Raw genomic sequence first — 18,746 nt, 5'->3', positions numbered from 1 at the left:
GAAATGAATATGTATATGTACATTTTAGATCCTCTGCTATCTTCTTTTACTTTTGTGTCTTCATGTCACGTTTTAGAAAGTTTCTTCAGCCTCTTCTTCTGGGTCATTAATTTTTTCTTTAGCTGTATCTAATTTGATGTTAAACTCTGCCATTGAGGCTTTTCACTTTTGGTCAGTGGATTTTAACCTCTAGAATTGATTGATTTCTTTCAAATTTGTCCTCTTAATAATTTCCGTTTATTCTGTCAGTTTTCAGACTTGAGTTTCTATCTCCTTGAGAAGAAAAGCAATCATTTTATAGTCTACTCTTAGTAGCTGGAGCCCATTTTAGTCTTTCTGTTGTCTGTACTGGTCTTACCTCATGCTGCTTATTCAGGTGTCTGTATTTTGTGTTCTGGACACTGTATTTGAAAAGTCATCCTCTGAAAAATGCAAGTAAGTCTACGGTAACCACTTCCAGAGTATATGTCAGCTTCTGCCTGGGGGCTTGGAGTCAATACAGGAGGACAAGATTGTTGGGTGAAGTTAATCCGCCTTCAGCAATTGAGACTTCCTGGACATTGTGACATGAGGCCAAGCTGCTGTCCATGTAAGGGCTGGTTTTCTTCTAGCTTTCTCTTGTTCCCAGGAGTTCTGGGCTAACGTGGGAGGTCTGAGGTTTAAATCCTGGCTCTACTGTGGCCTAGAAGTGACTCATCTTCATGAAGCTTCAGTTTTATCCCCTTGAATTGAGGTATCTTCTTATCTTACATATGAGAAACTGATGCCCAGACAGGGGAGATCATTCTCACAACATGCTACAATTGGTGAGTAGGAACTATAAAATAGAATCTAGGCTCTACAGGGCTGCTTTTACCTGAGACTTCAATTTTGCAACTTGTGTTTAGGGGTCTATTTCCCCCACACCTTGCTTCTCACGCACATAAAGGAGGCTCCGCAATCCTTATTATACTTCCCATAACAAGGAGGAAGTATCTGACTGAGGCCCAAGGACTGGGACACCAGGAGAAGCTGGTACATGGCAAAGGAAAGGAAGGTCGGAGGGCAAGACCGAGCTAGAGAGCTTGTAGGGTCCTAGGGAAAGTGACATAAAAATTGTCCTGCTTGGAGTCAGGTGCTGGCATTGCAAACAAATGAGCTGGTTCTAGCTCATTTCCCATGTTCATTCCCTATTCCCAGCTTCTACTGTTTGTCAGCCCTTTGGCTCTTTTCAGAAGGTTGTTGGTATCAGTTGGGCTGGTTCTGAGCCATGGCTTCTAGCTGTTATAGAAGACCCCTGAGTGTGACCTAATAGGCAGATGGTTGGAAGCTGAGGAATGTTGAAACCAAGGGTATGTACAAGACAACTTGAGGAAAGGGTTGGTATACCTCAATACCAGACAATTTAGGGGCATTATTGCCTTTGTGGGCCAACATTTTTCACAATAGACTTTTCTTATAGAAGATATAAGTCTTGGCAGAAATCTAACTGCCAGGTTTCCTCCTGGCCTTACCACATACTCATTTCAAATACATTTTGGGGTGCCTGGGTGACTCAGGTTAAGCGTCAGACTTTGGCTCTGGTCATGATCTTGCAGTTCGTGAGTTTGAGCTCTGCATCAGGCCCTATGGTGACAGTGTGGAGCCTGCTTGGGATTCTGCCTCTCCCTCTCTCACTGCCCTTTCCCCACTTGCTGTCTCCCTCTCTCAAAATAAATAAATAAACTTAAAAAGAATTTGGGGGCATCCGGGTGGCTCAGTTGGTTAACCACCCAACTTTGATTCAGGTCATGATCTCATGATTTGTGGGTTCGAGCCTGGTGTCGGGCTCTGTGCTGACAGCTCAGAGCCTAGAGCCTGCTGAGAATTCTGTCTCTCTCTCTCTCTCTCTCTCTCTCTCTGCCCCTTCCCTGTTCACACTCTGTCTCTGTCTCAAAAATAAACATTTAAAAAAGAAAAAAAAAACATTTTGCCAAGAAAACACACTTCTTTTAGGTACTTGCCTTAGCACTATTTGCTGTTCCATAAGCCTGCCTGGAGAGGTTCTCATCCTAACTGCTTCGAGCAGCCTTTCTCCTCGAACAGCTTGTTGGGCCACACTGGCCTCCAATTTCCCTACCTGATACTGATCACTGTTTTCTTTGTACCTGGAGTCCCTGGCTGAGGGCTGGGTGGATGGGACACAGAGTCGTGGAGTTTTGGTAACATCAAGGACTTCCAGGGCAAGAAGTTCAAGAGAGCCCCTAATCCAGCCTGAACTGGGATTACTGCTTAAAGTCTGGGACCATGTGCTGGTCTAGTGGATATTACAGAGCTGTGATATCTTTGGTCTTGTTATTAAGGTGATACAGGACAAAGACCCTCAATATGTGAGAGACTAGCCCTGGAAGAAAGCAGAAACCCCCTACTTCTTGCCCATTGAAGAGAAGTCTTGTCCAGCAGTGTGGCCCTTCCCGCCAAACTCCTCAGAACCAGCAGGGATGATAGGCACCACCTTTTGGAAGGCAAAACCACAGGAATCTCTTTTGACACGTAACTACCCCTCTATGCTATCCGAGTATAGATTTTCCTTGACTTATGATGGACTTCTGTCCTGATAAACCCGTTATAAGTTGAAAATGCATTTAATACACCTGAACTACTGAGCATCATAGTTTAGTCTTGCCTACCTTAATTATGTTTAGAACATTCACACTGGCCTACAGCTGGGCAAAATCCTCGAACACTGTCCATTTTATAATAAAGTGTTGAGTATCTCATTTAGTTTATTGAATACTGAAAGTGAAAAGCAGAAGGGTTGTATGGGTACAGGATAGTTGTAAATGGTTTTTACCCTCGTGATTGTGGGGCTGACTGGGAGCTGCATCTTGCTGCCAGTGCCCAGCATCATGAGACGGGATCCTACGGCACATCACTGGCCCAGGAAAAGGTTCAAATTCGAAATTCCAAGTACAGTTTCTACTGAATGCGTGTCACTTTTGCACCATCGTCAAGTCATAAAGTCAAGAACTGAACCATTCTAAGTTGGGGGATGTCTGTATCTGGAAGGACCGTATGAGCTCCTTATCTGCAGGGTTGAAAGCCCCATTGAAATGACCCTTTAACTTGCAGGGGAGGGAGTCTGAGCCAGAACAAAGTATTTTGCTTGTGGAACAAAGGGTTAGTCTAGACATGAGAATTTATATCCGTTCAATCTCTTTCTAAACAGTATGTGTGTTCCTAATTCTGGCGCGTGAAGTTCTTTGTATCACTGCTGATGAGAAGTTGGCACCCTAAATCAAGACTCAGTACTGTGGCTGTATCTGGTCACCGCTCCATCTTCTGTAGCAAAGTCCTCATGGCTTTGCTCTTCTCTTCACTGACTTGGCAACATCCTGTGGTTGTGCCTCTCCTCCTAGCTACCTATGTGCCAGGCACTGTGCTAACGATAGAATGATGAAGGCTGACCTGGGGAGATACTGAACATGTAACAGTATTAAGTGTCATGAGGGGGAAGTATAGATTGCTATGGGCATATCCCAGGCAGCCTGAACATGTTTTGGAGAAGTTGGGCAGAGTGTCCAGTACTTTGAAGTGCTGGTGCAACAAACCTGTGAAGGAGGTAACGAGGCTTTGCATATGGCGGGGATGGAACTTAGAATAAGAACTCAGAATATGGCATCTAGTGGAAGGGCTGTAAATCTAGAATTTTTATGAAAAGAGGTCTCTGTGTCTGGGAATATGAAGATTGTCATACAAAGAATTAGAGGCAGCTGTTGGCCTCAGGTTTTCTTACTGTGTGGCTTCTTGCTCTCCGATTTGTTTGGTTGATTCTTCAAGGCTTTTAAAAAGGTGTTTCTTAGGTCTTTCCCATCATGTTGACTTCTCTTCAGATGAAAGGCTGGTCTGAATAGTTAGAGGCTCTCAAAGTAGAGCCTCAGGAACTTGTTTGAACTGAAAATTCTCAGGCCCCACCCCAGATTTACCGAATCAAAGTCTGGCAGTGAGGCCTCGCCATCTCTGTGCTAACAAGTCTTCCAAGTGATTCTGGTGAAGTTTGAAGTTCAAGAACCATGTATCTAGCCCCTGGTTACTAGTGATGGAAGTCTGAGGCAGCTGTCACAGTGAGCAGGTTGAAGGTATTTATAAGGAAATGACACAAAGAAGGATAGAAGGACTGAAGAAAAATAGACAAAAAGAGGGGCTGATGTTCTAGAACAAGGGATGGCAAACTTTTTCCAAACAGGGCCAGATAATGAACATTTTATGCCTTGTGAGTCATATCCTATGGTCTGTGTCACAGCTATTCAGCTCTGCCATTATAGTGTGAAAACAGCCATAGATGATATATCAACAAACAAATGTGACTGTATTCCAGTAAAACTTTATTTACAAAAAGAGGTAGTTGGATTTGGCCCTTGGGCAGTACTCACCTCTATGCTAACAGAATAATTTACTCAGGCTTTTTATTCTTTATCTCTCTCTCTCTCTCTCTCCCTCTCCCTCTCCCTCCCCCCTTCCCCCCCCCCCCCCCCCCCCCCGTCTTTCCCTCTCTTTCTTTCTTTTTCTCTCTCTGTCTCTTTATTTCTACAGAATCCCCTTTTCTTAGAACACTGTAAAGCAGGAATTGCTCTGATGGAGGGAGAGGGAGGAGACCCCAGAAGCATACCTGTTCACTTTCCCCTTTTTCTCAAAGTGGGCCCTAATGCTCTTCTTCAGAACACATTTTAATGCCATTTAACTACAGTGTTCCAGGGTCTGGGCTTGGGGCCTCTTAGGCATTGCCCTCAAATGAGTCGGTAATTCTCCCTTAGCCAACATGTACCTATACCCAAGGCATGGAAGTAGGAGGAGGCAGTGAGGAGCCTGAGATCGGGCCTGGATCTCCTCAGGGTCAAGGAGGGTTTCCTTTAATGCACTGCGTGGTCTCTCGCTTTCTCTGCAGGTTCCAGCCAGCCTGCTGAGGCCAAGACAAAGACCCAGAGCATGAGTCATCGATTAGGCATGTTCCGTATGCCCTCTGCCCAGATGAGGGGTCAGGGCCTCAGAAACCAGAGAATCCACACCCACCTGATGGAGATGATGCTGCACTTGAAGCAGACCATAGAGAAGAACCTCATGCACCTAACAACCAGGCACCTGCAGCAGGACCTGGTGCTGGAGGAGCAGAGGCACAGTCAGGCCGCCAGTGAGCAGGAAGCCCTCCTGGGCCGCTTAATGTACCAGTTGGTCAACCTCCTACAGTCTGGGGCCATGGGTGGCCTAGGGCTCCAACCGTCTTGCCCTTCCCTGGATGTTAGGCATGATGTCAGAGGTGGGCAGTGGGCCCAGTCCCCCAGGCAGCCTGACTGGCCAGTTCACCAACTGAGTGATCTTGAAGCTACATTTGTCAGTCAGCACCTGTCCAGCCGTGGGATTGACATCTCTGCCTTATATCACTCCAGCTTCCAGGACTACAAGATCTACCAAAGAGACAAATACCACGAGGACAAGAACACCATGGTGAGGATGAGGGCAGGGGGAGACACCTATTCAAGGGCCCCAATCACTAGGGTTGACTGAGTCCTGTGCCAAGTACTGGGCTCTCTTACTCTTCTTAGCTCCGTAAAGTAGACGCTATTGTCGTCTTATAGATAAGGGAATGGGCACAGAAACAAGGTGACATGCCTAATAAAATTAAGAGCTGTGTCTGAGTCCCCTGCCTTCCAGTTCCCCCAGACTCCCGCCACCCGCCACCCCCCCCCCCCCCCCAGCCTGCTTTCCCTGAGTCCATGCTCTTCCCCACTAGGAGTCACTGTGGTCAAAGTGGTAAGCAGACATGTCCTCATGGAACTCAGTCTAGTGATGAATGTAGTCAGCCATTGGGGAAAGGAACATGAATAATAATTCCGAGTGTACAAGGGGTTGCCTGCTTCGGGTGGTCTAAGGTGTCTTAAAGACTGAATCAGCCAGCCATATGGTGGAGGTGGTGGGAGGGGGGACCTCTAGGTAGGAGGAACTACATGTGTGAAAGCTTCGTGGTGGGAAGGGATGGGAGTGATAAGGGAAAGGCTAGGTTGGGGGAAATGAGTGCTGTGACGAGGTGTGGATGGGGGCAGGCCATCGTGAGGTGTTGGGATGGTATCCTAAGTGTTAGGGAGCCAACGAGAGACTTCCAGCAAGGGAGGTTCACTACAGCTCTCCAGCCAAAGGATGGAGGACAGTGCTAGTCAAACCTTCTTTTCTGTTTTTAGCTAAGTGATGTGTGGTCAATGGCCATCTGCTTCTCTGGGTCCCAACTGAGCCCAGTATCTCCACTGGACTCTGAGGGACCATATCTCCTCCAATAAGTTGAAGGGCCCTCTCATGGAAGCAGAGATGGGTATGAGGCAGGTACTGGGTCAGGCAGGTGGGTTCTGCGCATCGCTGTGGTCACGTGGCTAGTAGGTTATTCAGTCTTTCTGAGATTCACTCTCTTTTAATCATGTGCTAGGGTCTGGCACATGATAAGAACTCAGCGACTGGTATCTGGTATATAAGTACTATGTGGCTCTGAAGGGGAAAACTTGCAAGCTGTAAGATTTTTGGGTCTGTGAAAGTTTTCTAGCACTTGAAGTTGTTAAACATGGATTGAACTGCCTCATGGGGCAGTGAGATTTCCATTTGAAATAACCTAGGATGAGTATTTACTAGAATGTTTAAGGAGGCCCATATAGGGCAGGGCAAATGGACTGATCTCAGATTCCTTCCATCTCCAGGGCTTCATTAACCTTGGACTCAGTGAGAATAAGCTCTGCCTCGATCTGATGACTGAACGGGTAAGTCAAGCCCTGTGCTATGCTGGGACCCGCCATCGGGCCTAGTCCCACTAGAATGTTTCTTAGCAAGTGGCAGATACAGGAGTTGGACTTAGGAGTTTGGGGAAAGAAGGGAGAAAAGAGCTTCTAGAATAGCACATCTAACCTTCTGGCTTATTGACTGTGTTTGGAGGTGTGCTGTGGACGGGTATATGGTGGGTAGGCTGCCAAGGGAGCCTCTGGCCCTGTAGGGCCATCAGACACTCCCCAGTGATTCTCTATTTGTATAGTCTATGACAAGATTGGGCTTCCATTCATTAAGGGGCATGTTTCCCTGTTCGTCTTCTGTCAGGCCCTGTGTTGTAGGGCAAACACCCAGATGTGTCTGAGCCGTGGGATGAGGCCTGTTGGGCTTCCTTGGGCTGGCTGTCCTCATGCTCTGTTTGTCCACAGTTGAGTCAGAGTGATATGAACTACATTGAGGATGACTTGCTGCAATATCCTGATTGGAGAGGGCAACCATTGTAAGTAACTTCCAGATCTAAAGTCTCTTGGCCCCTAGACACCTGCTCTCATCCAGGGAAGGACCCAAAGCACCAGATTCTTGGTTGGCTACCTCCCTATTTCTTTGGGTAACAACTTCTACAAAATATCTAGAGCGAAACCTCATCAGGAGCCTGGTGTCATAGAAATAACACTGCCCTATAATTCAAAAGGCTTGATTTCTTGTCTCAACTCTCATACTTCTTGTCTGTGTTGCCTGGGGAGTTGATCACCTCAGTCAGTAACTGTAACATGAGGTTGGATACCTTGCTCTTTGGAAAAGACTGTAGTCTAGATCCCGAATGAGGAAGGGCCCCTGGGCCTGGGCACCACAAAGTCTCTCTGGGTTTGTCCACAGCCTGCGAGAAGAGGTGGCCCGGTTCCTGACCTACTACTGCAAGGTACCTGACCAGCTTGATCCAGAAAATGTGAGTTGGTTTCCCACCCTCACTGCCCCCTTGGTAGAGGGCTTTATTCTTGGGGGACTCTTTTGTATTTTCTAGAACGAGTAGAGACCCTCAGGGCCAGGGCAGAGGAAAGGCCAATGGATAAGGCCAGTGGATAACCAGATAAAGAGGTTCCTGATACCTGTCCTAGGGGGAGGGAGAGAAAAGGGCTAGACCTTCTTATATGGGGGATGGGTTTTGATTTCTGTCTTCTGTGCATCTTCAGGTAGTTGTTCTAAATGGCTGCTCCTCTGTATTCTCCACACTGGCCATGGTTCTTTGTGATCCAGGGGGTAAGTTAATGGGCTTTGCTTTCCCTCTGGGAAATAGCAGCACAATGGGCACTGGACCTTAGGGAAGAAGAATATCTTGACCCAAGGCCTTTCCCCTAAAGTACTGGGACTTCTACGTTGATCAGAACATCTTCCTACTATTTCTGTAGTAGCGAGAGATTTGGGTCCCCATTTAATATGGGAGGAAAACGTGTGATGGTCCTCAGTGAGTTATGCTTTAGAAATAGTGACAATGGGAGCCAATTCAGTATATTCTTAGCTGGGCTTCTGGACTCAACTCCAATGCAGAGAGCCCTGGCAAACTGGCTCACAAGATAGATTTCCTATCCTCGTCCACCAAACAAACAAACAAACAAACAAACAAAATACACACACACACACACACACACACACACACACACACAACCCCTCCCCCCGACCTGAACAAACAAACAAAAAACTAATTAGTTCTAGATCAAACAAGGCTGAGGGATCTGTTCTTGGTCTCCCTCCTAACAACACCCAAACAAGAGTCTCAGATCTTGATGAGCTCTGGCTGCATAGAAGGAAGTTACCAAGATGGCGGTTTCATTCAAAGGAGTGAGTCCTTGGTTTGCTCATCAATGAGGCCAAAGGAACGGGAAGAAAAGAACCCATGGGTTCACCAAGTCTAGGTAACCTGAGCCATGCAGAGAGATGAGCGCCCTCTCTGGGCACAGACCTCAGCCTCTTGTGTTCCTACTGGAGCTGGTAAGACTCAGTGGATGACTAGCATTTCACCTGTTAGCAAGCCTATTTTGGTTTGTAACCTGGATTCTGAGCCATTCATAGCAATATTCTTCCCCTTCTCCTTCTCTAGCATACCCCCAAAGAAGAAACTTCTCTAGTGTTCCCCAAATAACATTTATAAGAATGCAACTTTTATAGAGCCTGAGCCCAAAAGCATTAAGCCCCAAGCAGGATGGATTGCCAAACTAACCTTCTCTGTCTATAGTGTTGCTGCTGGTCTGGGGGGCCTGGCGTGTTCTGACGGGGAGACCACGGACTGACGACTTTGTCTCCCTGTGCTTCCAGAGGCCTTTCTGATTCCTGCCCCCTTTTATGGTGGCTTCGCCTTTAGTGCCTGCCTGTATTCGAAAGTTGAGCTGATTCTTGTCCACCTGGACAGTGAGGTCAGAATGGGGACCCTTCCCCCTGCTTAGCCCACCTAGGCAATGGAAGGTCTCTAGGGCATTTGGAAGGTGTAGGGGAACTCCCTTTCCTCCTATATAAGTGACAGTGGGGGGAGATGGAGAAATTAGAGCAAAGAAGGCATGTGGGGCTGCAGCCCTGGGCATGAAGCATTGTTCAGTGTCTGTGGGATGAGGAACTAAGGCTTAGAAGCTTTCCGGTAGGCAGTTCTCAGACAGCGTTTGTCTTCCAGGTCACAGATGCAAATCCCCATCCTTTCCAGCTCACTGTGGACAAGCTGGAGCAAGCTCTACTTGAGGCTAGGCTTACAGTAAGGAGGGACCTCTGTCTTCAGGGTGGGCACTGCTGTCCCTGAGAAGGGTTGAGGACTGAGACCCAGTACAACCTTCTCACCACGGTGGTGTGGGCTCCTTTGGAAGAAGCAGTGTCCCAGGGGCCATGTCCCCCTGGGAGCCCTGAGCCTTGTCTATGGCAGCCCCCAGAGCTCCTTCTGGGGCTGCATGTTCAAGATCCCACCTAAAGGAGCTGAGATCCCAATGAGGCCTTGGTTGGGTGTCCATAATGGGGTGTCCTGGTGTGACCTTTAGCTGAACTTCAGGTAGATGTGTAGGACTTGTGTTCACTCAGTTATGGTTTTTTATATTTTTTTTTAGGGGAAAAAGGTCAGAGGCCTCATTCTAATCAACCCTCAGAATCCTTTGGGAGATGTCTACTCTCGAGACTCACTACAAGGATACCTGGAGTTTGCCAAGAAGTAAGAGTTCCACCCCTCAAGACTACACAAAGTCCCTTAACAATGTTCTGATCACTCACGGTCAAGAAGTCAGAACCAGACAAAACTTACTCCGATATTTTTACTGCACAGTATACTTTGCAAAGCTATGTAGAACTCACACTGAAATTGAAGGAAAAGGTGCCCACATGCTTCAACCCTACATTTTTGGGCCATTTTGCCTTTTTTCTTTTTTTTTCTTGCCCAGGTACAGACACCTACATAACAATTATGATCTGGTTTTGTTGCTTTTCCAATTCTTGTGTAACCACTCTCTCCCAGCATCCATTTCCCAAACTACTTGGCCTGAGGTGCTGAGAAAGACAGACTTTCAGACCTTGTGGGTTGAAGATGTGTCCCCAGAGAACCCTCATGTCCCATTCCTACAAACATGTTGACATTCACCATCTCTGGAGTTCTGAAATAGCCCTATTGTTTAGGGTACCTAATCTCCCATTTTCCAGAAGAAACACTTATTCAAATTTCATAACTCTAATCCAGACCAATTCATGGCAGAACAGGAGGACAAGAGGATGAACACTGGAAGTCCGTGGGCTGGGATTTGACAGAACTAGGTTCAAATCCCAGCTCTAGCATCTGCTGATTGAGGAAATGAACTATGTCTCAGAAACTGTTTCTTCATCTGTGAGATGGAGATACCACCACTGCTTCAGAGGGTTGTTGGGAAAATAAACAAGATGATGTGCATTAGCACTGAGCCCACTGAATGCCACTACTCAGTTCGGACCCTGGGTGGGAGCTCCCTGACTACACCAGATATAAAACTCTTTGGGACACCCAGCCCTCCTCGTTGGTCTCTGCTTTACAGTTGAAGGGTTAGATGTTCTCCTGAGTGTCTTTGGGTCCTCTTCCTTCCTACCCCCGAGCCAGGTCTAAAGACCCCTTCTGGTGGCCACCCCCCTTCTACCTTGCCATGCCGCTTGGAAGGGTTGGATGGGCTGCTGGAGCAGTAGGAGTAGCTGATCTGATCTGTGTCCAGAGAAGACCATAAAAGAAAATGAGTTGAGATTGGAGAGCGCCTAGACATTCTCCTTCTTTTACCCAACCTGCAGGTACCACCTTCATGTAATTATAGATGAGATTTACATGCTGTCTGTGTTTGATGAATTCATCACATTCCACAGTGTTTTGAGCATGGAAAGGTGAGTTGGCCTCAGCTGTTGGGAATGAGAGCCAGGAGGTTCCTGCTTTTGCAGGGTGAGTTCATGTGCCATAAACTTTACCAGCTATGTGCTAGGAAAAGGGCTAAGTGCCACTGGGAGTGTGAAAATGAGCAAAGCATCATCTTTCCTCTCAAGTGTCTTTAAGTTTATTTATTTTGAGAGAGAGGATGTAAGTGGGGGAGGGGAAGAGAGAGGGAGAGCAAGAATCCCAAGCAGGCTCCACGCTGTCAGCACAGAGCCTGATGTGGAGCTTGAACTCATGAACGGTGAGATCATAACCAGACCTGAAATCCAGAGTTGGATGCTTAATCGACTGAGCCCCTCAGGTGCCCCCCAGGTGTCTTTTTTAAATGCCATTTTGTACATGAGATAACTTGACAGCATGGTATAAAGGTTACTGTCAACATAAAGCCCTACAGAAGGTCAGGGAGGAACTTCTTGATAAGCAGTACACAGGGAGAGAATAGAAATAGGGGGAAACTTTTTAAAAAATTTTTATTTTGAGAGAGATTGAGTGAGCACGAGCAGGGGAGGGGCAGAGAGAGAGGGAGAGAGAGAGAATCCCAAGCAGGTTTGGTGCTGATAGCACAGAGCCAAATGCAGGGCTTGATCTCATGAACCATGAGACCATGACTTGAGCTGAAATCAAGAGTTGGATGCTTAACTGACTGAGCCACCCAGGCACCCCTAAGGCAAAACTTTCTTAAGGATAGTATATGGCCCTAAGATAGGATCCCAGCAGCCAAAGCAAGGCGAGGGCATGCCCAGCAGAAGGAGCAGCTTCACCAAAAATGGGACAATAAGAAATAGGTGAGCACATTTTAGAAACAATGGGTGGCCCATATGTGTGAAGAGCTAACTGCTAAAAAGGTGGCTTTGGATCAGCTACAGGAAGGCCACCAGACAGGCTGAGGGTCCTGGACTTCGTTCAGTGGGTGCTTGGGAGCTGTCCCATCTAGTTCGCCAGCGATACCTGTTGTTGATTTCCTGGCTTAACTGGGGCAACTGTTTCTTGAACTTTGGGCCCTGTAGGTCTTTTTGTGTAGGAAGGACCTCAAGTCCATTTTCCCCTTCTTACCCGCATTGACCCCAAGTTTTCATTCTTCACATACTTCTTCATAACCATGATTGTACTGTCTCCTCTCCAGTTTGCCTGACCCCAACAGGACCCATGTGATCTGGGGCACCAGTAAGGTGAGCCCCAGCTTCCTGTCTTTGGGTAGGAAAGGAAAGGGAGCCAGGAGGTGGGCAGACCAGGTATTCCTTCCCCTACTTCTTTTCCTCTAGGATTTCGGCATCTCTGGCTTCCGCTTTGGTGTTCTCTACACCCACAACAGGGAGGTGGCCTCTGCTGTGAGCTCTTTTGGCTACCTCCATGGCATTTCTGGCATTGCCCAGCATAAGTTGTGCCGGCTGCTCCAGGACAGAGGTACTGAGTCCCATCCCGGGCTGGGATCTTGGCTAGACTCCATGGCCATGGGGATTCCTGGGTCTGCTTGAGCCTCCGATATATGTCTAAAACACTGAGACTCTGTTTGCTGTCTTGGGCTCAGTGGTGGCAGGACAGGAGGTTTTGAAGAAGGGCAGGATGTGGCTCTGATAGTGTAGTAGGGCAGAGATGGAAGACAGAGCTGCTGGTCTGAAACGTAGATGGGCCTTGTGTCTAACTGTCTGGGAGCTCATGCTCTGCCTGGACAGGGATAGTCAAATTGTACTCTAAGGCTTGAAAGCCCAAAATTCGCCTTTATGTGGAGGTCAGTTTTCCCGCCCCAGTGCCCTGTTTGCTTTAGGCAAAGCTTACAAAGAAATGCCATGACTCCTTGAATATGACTTGACTTCATCATCTAAGGTGGCCAAAGGAGGGCTGCCATTCGGGCACGTTGGTGTGGCTGGATCTATGGCACCTGGATTCAACTTCCTCCGTGGATCACAAGTGAATACTGGCTTCAGAGGAAACACCCCCCCCCCCACCCCCTCTGTCTAATGCCATGGCCCAAACTTAGATGAGGCCCTCTCTCTTTAATTCCCTATAACAGAGCAGATGCCAGGCTGGAGGATTTAAATTAAAAGCTGGTATATAATGTTACAAATGAATGTAATTCAATAATCTGGTTTAGAGACACTGTCTTTCAGCTTTGGCAGGGGGAAAGGGGCAGACAGGAGAAATCCAAGCAGATATCTCTGGTGGATGGTGCCAGGCCCTTTTGATATTTGGCAGAAACCAGGTTCCTAGCCCCTCGAACACTAGTTCTCAGCCTTCGACACATGGGAACTGTCTGGGGAGCTTAAATGCTGAAAAATGGGTGTTCTCCCCCAAGATTCTGATTTAGATGATCTAGAGCTATAACCTGGGCATCAGGACTTTTAAAAGCTCCCCAAGCATATCTAGGTTTCTCAAAGTCTGCTGCGTGAGGCTCTGAGGCAGGAGGTAAGGAGGGCTCTGATTATCTGCTACTTGCCCAGTTGACAATAGCAACATCAACCTCACTTAGGGGGTACCCTGACTCTTTGTATCAGGGGTGTAAATCCAAATAGAACATCCCTACCAGACTATTGAGAAGCCTGATATCTCTACCCCGGCTCTAGGTAAGTGGTGGGTGTGTTGGGGATAAAGGTCATCAAATATAATACAGAGTCAGTCTTGAATAGGAACAGCTGGCACAAAGCCCAGGTAGGGAGCCTTGGGTAAGGATCCCTCTGGCAGATCTCTGCCACAAGCCCTGTGACAGTGGTCTTTCCCCACCCATCCAGAGTGGATTGACAAAGTATACCTGCCCACCTACCGCTCCCGGCTGCAGATAGCTCACGGATACATGACCAAGAAGTTGGAGGCATTAGGGATCCCTTTTCTCAACCGTGGCTCTGGCCTCTACATCTGGATGAACTTGAAAATGGTGAGCTCTGGGATGAGGCCCAGTGCCGTTGGGCAGACCTACCGGATGGGTCCTGGGCTCAGCTCCGTCCTTCTGCCTGCCCTAGTACCTGGATCCGTGCACCTTTGAGGAAGAGCTGCTCCTGCATCGCCGCTTCCTGGACAACAAGCTGATCTTGTCCCGTGGCAGGACCTACATGTGCAAGGAGCCCGGCTGGTTCCGTATCACCTTTGCGGATAAGCCCCTCCTGCTAAAACAAGGTGAATGGTCCTGACCTCCAAATCCTGGCATCCTTCAAAGATGCCTCACCAACGCCTCTGTCACCTGATTCCTGAATCTTCCTGTTTTTGGCCTTTAGCAGCCGATAGCGCTAGCCCTCCTATACCATCTGTTCCATTTTCCGTTTTTTTTTTTTTTTTAAGTCTATTTTGAGAGAGACAGCACGAGTGGGGGAGAGGCAGAGAGGGAAAGAGCGAGAATCCCAAGCAGGCTCTGCACTGTCAGCACAGCAGAGCCTGACTTGGGGCTCGAACTCATGAAACCTTGAGATCATGACCTGAGCCGAAACCAAGAGTTGGATGCTTAACCATCTGAGACACCCAGGTGCACCCCACTTTCCTATCTCCTATTTCCCAAGCTCCTTTGCAAACAGGAACAGATAGGCACTTGAAGGACACTGCGCCCTTTGGGTATCTGTTCTGTGCATGCATTGAGCAAGGCATTGGGACTATCAGCTAATCAGAAGCGGTGCACTGCCCTTGTGCAGCCGTGGTTTGGTAGGTGAGACAGACGGAGGACCATGGAGGTCCCTGTACATTATACTGTGGTGTTTCAGATTCTCCTCTGAAGGTTATAGAGAACATGACCTTTATTTCACCAACTTTTTTATTGCATCTCTCCACATACCAGACACTCTTCTACCTGCTGGGAATAGGAGTGTTAACGAGAGAACGTTTATGTTACAGAAACATCTTTTAGAGCATGGACTGAGCCAAAGGACACTAGAGGCAGATAGAAACCCTGATGAGGACAAAGCTATAAGCCAGGTTACAGGATCGGAGATATGAAGGTGTCTGGCAGGTGGATGCTGTGATAACGAAGCTTAGGAAGAGACCCTGGGGAGGTGGCAGGTAGACTGGGAAATCTGTCCCAAAGAAGGGAGGATTGAACTTCAGCATCCCTGAACGAGGGGCTCTGTGGTGGTCTGCCATGATCTAGGGATGTCTGGAACCCACCTGCAAGCCCATTAAGTCTTCATTTCTCTGTCCCCATTTGGACCCTCTAGCCATGCACCGGTTCTATCAGGTGCTCTCGGAGCAGAAGCAGGATCTGATCATGAAGCAACTGGAGAATGCACAGAGAGAGTAAGTGGGCTGCCGCCAGTCACATGCTCAGGGCATCCCTGACATCAGCGTCTGGTCCAGAAGGCTGAGGGTTTTGGCCTGATGCTGTGACAGAGCCAACAAGGGGCTCTTCCAGGAATGGGCTCATCTGACCCAATCATCAATTTTCTCAAGCTGAGCATCTGTCGTTTTGGAAGCGTTGCACCTTTTTAGTCTTTGCTAGCCATTGTGTGCCTATGTGGAATGCTTTTATAGAGTTTGGGGTGGGAGCTTTCGGGGTCCCTATTTTGATGGTTTTACTTTTGTATTTAGTATCTAATAAATTTAATCTTCTCTTAAACTCTAGGCCTATTTTATTTCTTTACATTCTTTTGTATCATCTTTGGGGGATTTTTTTTTTTTTTTGGTCCTTTTTAAATTCTAAGGCAGGTTATATGTGAAGAATACTGCATGGGGAAGGTCAGAAAGGAGGAAAAAAAGCGATCTCTAATTGACAGAGCGTGTTCTAGCTGTCAGGATCCTATGAGACACTGCATCCCATGAGATCAGGCCCACCTTACATCTGAGTGGGTAAGTGCAGGGTGGGGGCATAATACCAGACGTCCCTTCTTCCAAATAGGAGTTCTTTCCATTTGCGCCCCGTTCAAGAGGCTTTTAAAATGAATCTCTGGTGATGAGCCTGGGATCTCCCAGTTTCATATCGAGTGTTTTCAGCTGTTGGAATCACATCACCTGGGAGTTGCTCTGTAAAGCTCTTGGATATCTGCACTCTAGTTGGGGGATTGATGCTGTGAAACTGGCACAGCAGGGACTACCACATTTTGTAGAGGACAGAAGAGCTTTTAGCACCAATTGATAGCTTTGGTCGGTCACTTGGGTTTGTGATCATCCTCCCTCTCTTGGGTCCAGAGTTGGTGGTTCTTGTTCTTCAATGACAATCTTTCTTCTTCTTCTTCTTTTTTTTTTTCTAATCATCAAAAAGTAGCATGCCAACAAATCCTGATTCTTCAGTTTGTTTTTTTTTTTAACCCCGGAAACTTTTTTTTTTTTAAGAGAAATTGACTAATAAGGTAATGGACAAGGGCAAGGGAGTTCACTGTATGAATGAGGGAGCTCACAGGACCAGAGAGAAGATGAAGATCAGAACCACAAGTGCTCTCGGGATCTCTCTATGGGACCTAATAGCGAGTCTCATGAGCACACTGTGCTGGGGCAAAAGGGGTGGTGACTTCCATGGAAGGGGTAGACTATTTCTGTCTTCATTTCCACTCAAGATTTGAATGGCTGAAGGGAGAGAATTTAATATCTCCCTATCTATGAGCATGGAGTCTCCTTCCATTTATTTAGGTCTCTAATTTCTCTCAGCAAGGTCTTTGTGGCTTTCAGTGTATGCATTTTGTTTTACACACGTTTTAAGTTTATCACTATCCTATGCTTTTCATGTTCTGTTAAATGTATTGTTAACTTTATTTTCTAATCGTTGCTAGTACGAAACAGATGTTTGTATCTTGTATCAGGAGCTTTGAAGGCTCTGAAGTTTTACCCTAGTTATAAATGAACAGGTGCTATGGATGCTGGCAGAAGGCATGAGAATCCAGGGTCAGAGATAAAGGACAGCTTATTACTCAAAGAAGCAGCAGGAATCAGAGTAGCTGGTTTTGGCTCCCAAGTCCTGATTCCTATAGGGCAAATTGAAGAGTATCAACTGATGCTTGCACGTGCAGTGCGGTATATTGCAGAAGAGGAAACCCAAGCTTAAGGAACATGATTCTTTTATGGTTAGCAGTAAGCCTGCCTGAACTTTGGCCCCAAGGGAGACATTATCCCTATTATATTGAGTAATAAACCCACCCTTTGCTCCAGAGGGAAATACTATTGCTATCATTCAGGGCTGTTCACTCTACACGTGTGTGTGTGTATCTCCTTGAAGATAGCCTAGAACAAAGACAGTCAGTGCTCCTTTTTATAAGACAGGCAGAAACATGAGAGACCTAGAAAGAATCCTCTTGTGACATTGCTAAATTCATTTATTAGCCCTAGCAGTGTCGGGTGAGGGATTTCTTTGAATTTTCGGTGTATACAATCATGTTGACTGTGAATAAAGATGATTTTCCTTCTTCTTTTCCAATATTTCTAATTTTTCTGTTCTAATTGCATTGCCTGGAACCTCCAGTGCAATGTTAACTAAAAGCAGTGAAGGAGGACATTCTTGTTCTCAATCTTAGGAGGACCTACGTCACTCTCTCTCTCTCTTTTTACTTTCTTTTTTTAACGTTCATCCATTTTTGAGAGTGAGAGAGAGAGAGAGACAGACAGACAGAATATGAAGCTGGCTCCAGGCTCTGAGCTGTCAGCACAGAGCCCAATACAGGGCTCAAACTCACGAACCAGGAGATCATGACCTGAGCCGAAGTCGGACGCCCAACTGACTGAGCCGCCCAGGCGCCCCACTCTTAGTCTTAAGTACAATGTCACTGTAAGTATTTTATACTGCCCTTTCCCAGATAAGAGTTCCTTTGATTCCTAGTTTGCTGAGAGTTTTTCCATGAATGAGGGTTCAATTTTTGTCATGTTTTATACCTCTAGAGAAGATACAATTCTTTTAATTATTAATGTGGCAAACTACATTAAATTTTTTAAATGATGGGGTGCCTGGGTGGCTCAGTCGGTTAAGTGTCCAACTTTGGCTCAGGTCATGATCTTGTGGTTTGTGAGTTCGAGCCCCATGTCAGGCTCTGTGCTGACGGCTCAGAGCCTGGAGCCTGCTCAGGATTCTGTGTCTCCCTCTCTCTCTCTCTCTGCCCCTCCCCTGCCCATGCTCTGTCTCTCTCTTTCTCAAAAATAAATAAACATTAAAAAAATTTTGGCTGGGGCGCCTGGGTGGCTCAGTCGGTTAAGCAGCCGACTTCGGCTCAGGTCATCATCTCGCGGTCCGTGAGTTCGAGCCCCACGTCGGGCTCTATGCTGACAGCTCAGAGCCTGGAGCCCATTTCAGATTCTGTGTCTCCCTCTCTCTGACCCTCCCCCATTCATGCTCTGTCTCTCTCTGTCTCAAAAATAAATAAACATTAAAAAAAAAATTAAAAAAAAAATTTGGAGGGGAGCCTGGGTGGCTCAGTCGGTTAAGCGTCCGACTTTGGCTCAGGTCATGATCTCACGGTCCGTGGGTTCAAACCCTGTGTCAGGCTCTGTGCTGACAGCTCAGAGCCTGGAGCCTGCTTTGGATTCTGTGTCTCCCTCTCTCTCTGCTCCTCCCCTGCTCATACTCTGTCTCTCTCTGTCTCAAAAATAAATAAAAACATTAAAGAAAAAAATTAAAAAAAATTTTTTTTTAAATATTAAGCCAAGGTCCTATTCCTGCAATAAGGCCCGCACAGTCATAATGCAT

The 18,746-nt window shown here is 47.0% G+C and overlaps 1 protein-coding gene across 1 annotated transcript; it reads left to right on the top strand.

Annotated features, from left to right (window-relative positions):
• The first annotated feature begins 4,511 nt into the window (after positions 1 to 4,511).
• Positions 4,512 to 16,650, top strand: ACCSL (1-aminocyclopropane-1-carboxylate synthase homolog (inactive) like). The gene is made up of 14 exons (XM_015075700.3): positions 4,512 to 5,460; positions 6,696 to 6,755; positions 7,188 to 7,258; positions 7,636 to 7,705; positions 7,950 to 8,016; positions 9,070 to 9,167; positions 9,419 to 9,496; positions 9,840 to 9,940; positions 11,032 to 11,121; positions 12,291 to 12,336; positions 12,430 to 12,571; positions 13,894 to 14,036; positions 14,122 to 14,275; positions 15,301 to 16,650. The coding sequence occupies exons 1-14, from the start codon at positions 4,945 to 4,947 to the stop codon at positions 15,381 to 15,383; spliced, it is 1,719 nt and encodes a 572-aa protein (XP_014931186.3). The 5' UTR covers positions 4,512 to 4,944; the 3' UTR covers positions 15,384 to 16,650.
• Positions 16,651 to 18,746: the final 2,096 nt, after the last annotated feature.

Source organism: Acinonyx jubatus, chromosome D1, assembly GCF_027475565.1.
Source record: "Acinonyx jubatus isolate Ajub_Pintada_27869175 chromosome D1, VMU_Ajub_asm_v1.0, whole genome shotgun sequence".
In the NCBI taxonomy this organism is placed as follows: Eukaryota; Metazoa; Chordata; class Mammalia; order Carnivora; family Felidae; genus Acinonyx; species Acinonyx jubatus.
This window is presented reverse-complemented; position numbering and strand designations above follow the sequence as displayed.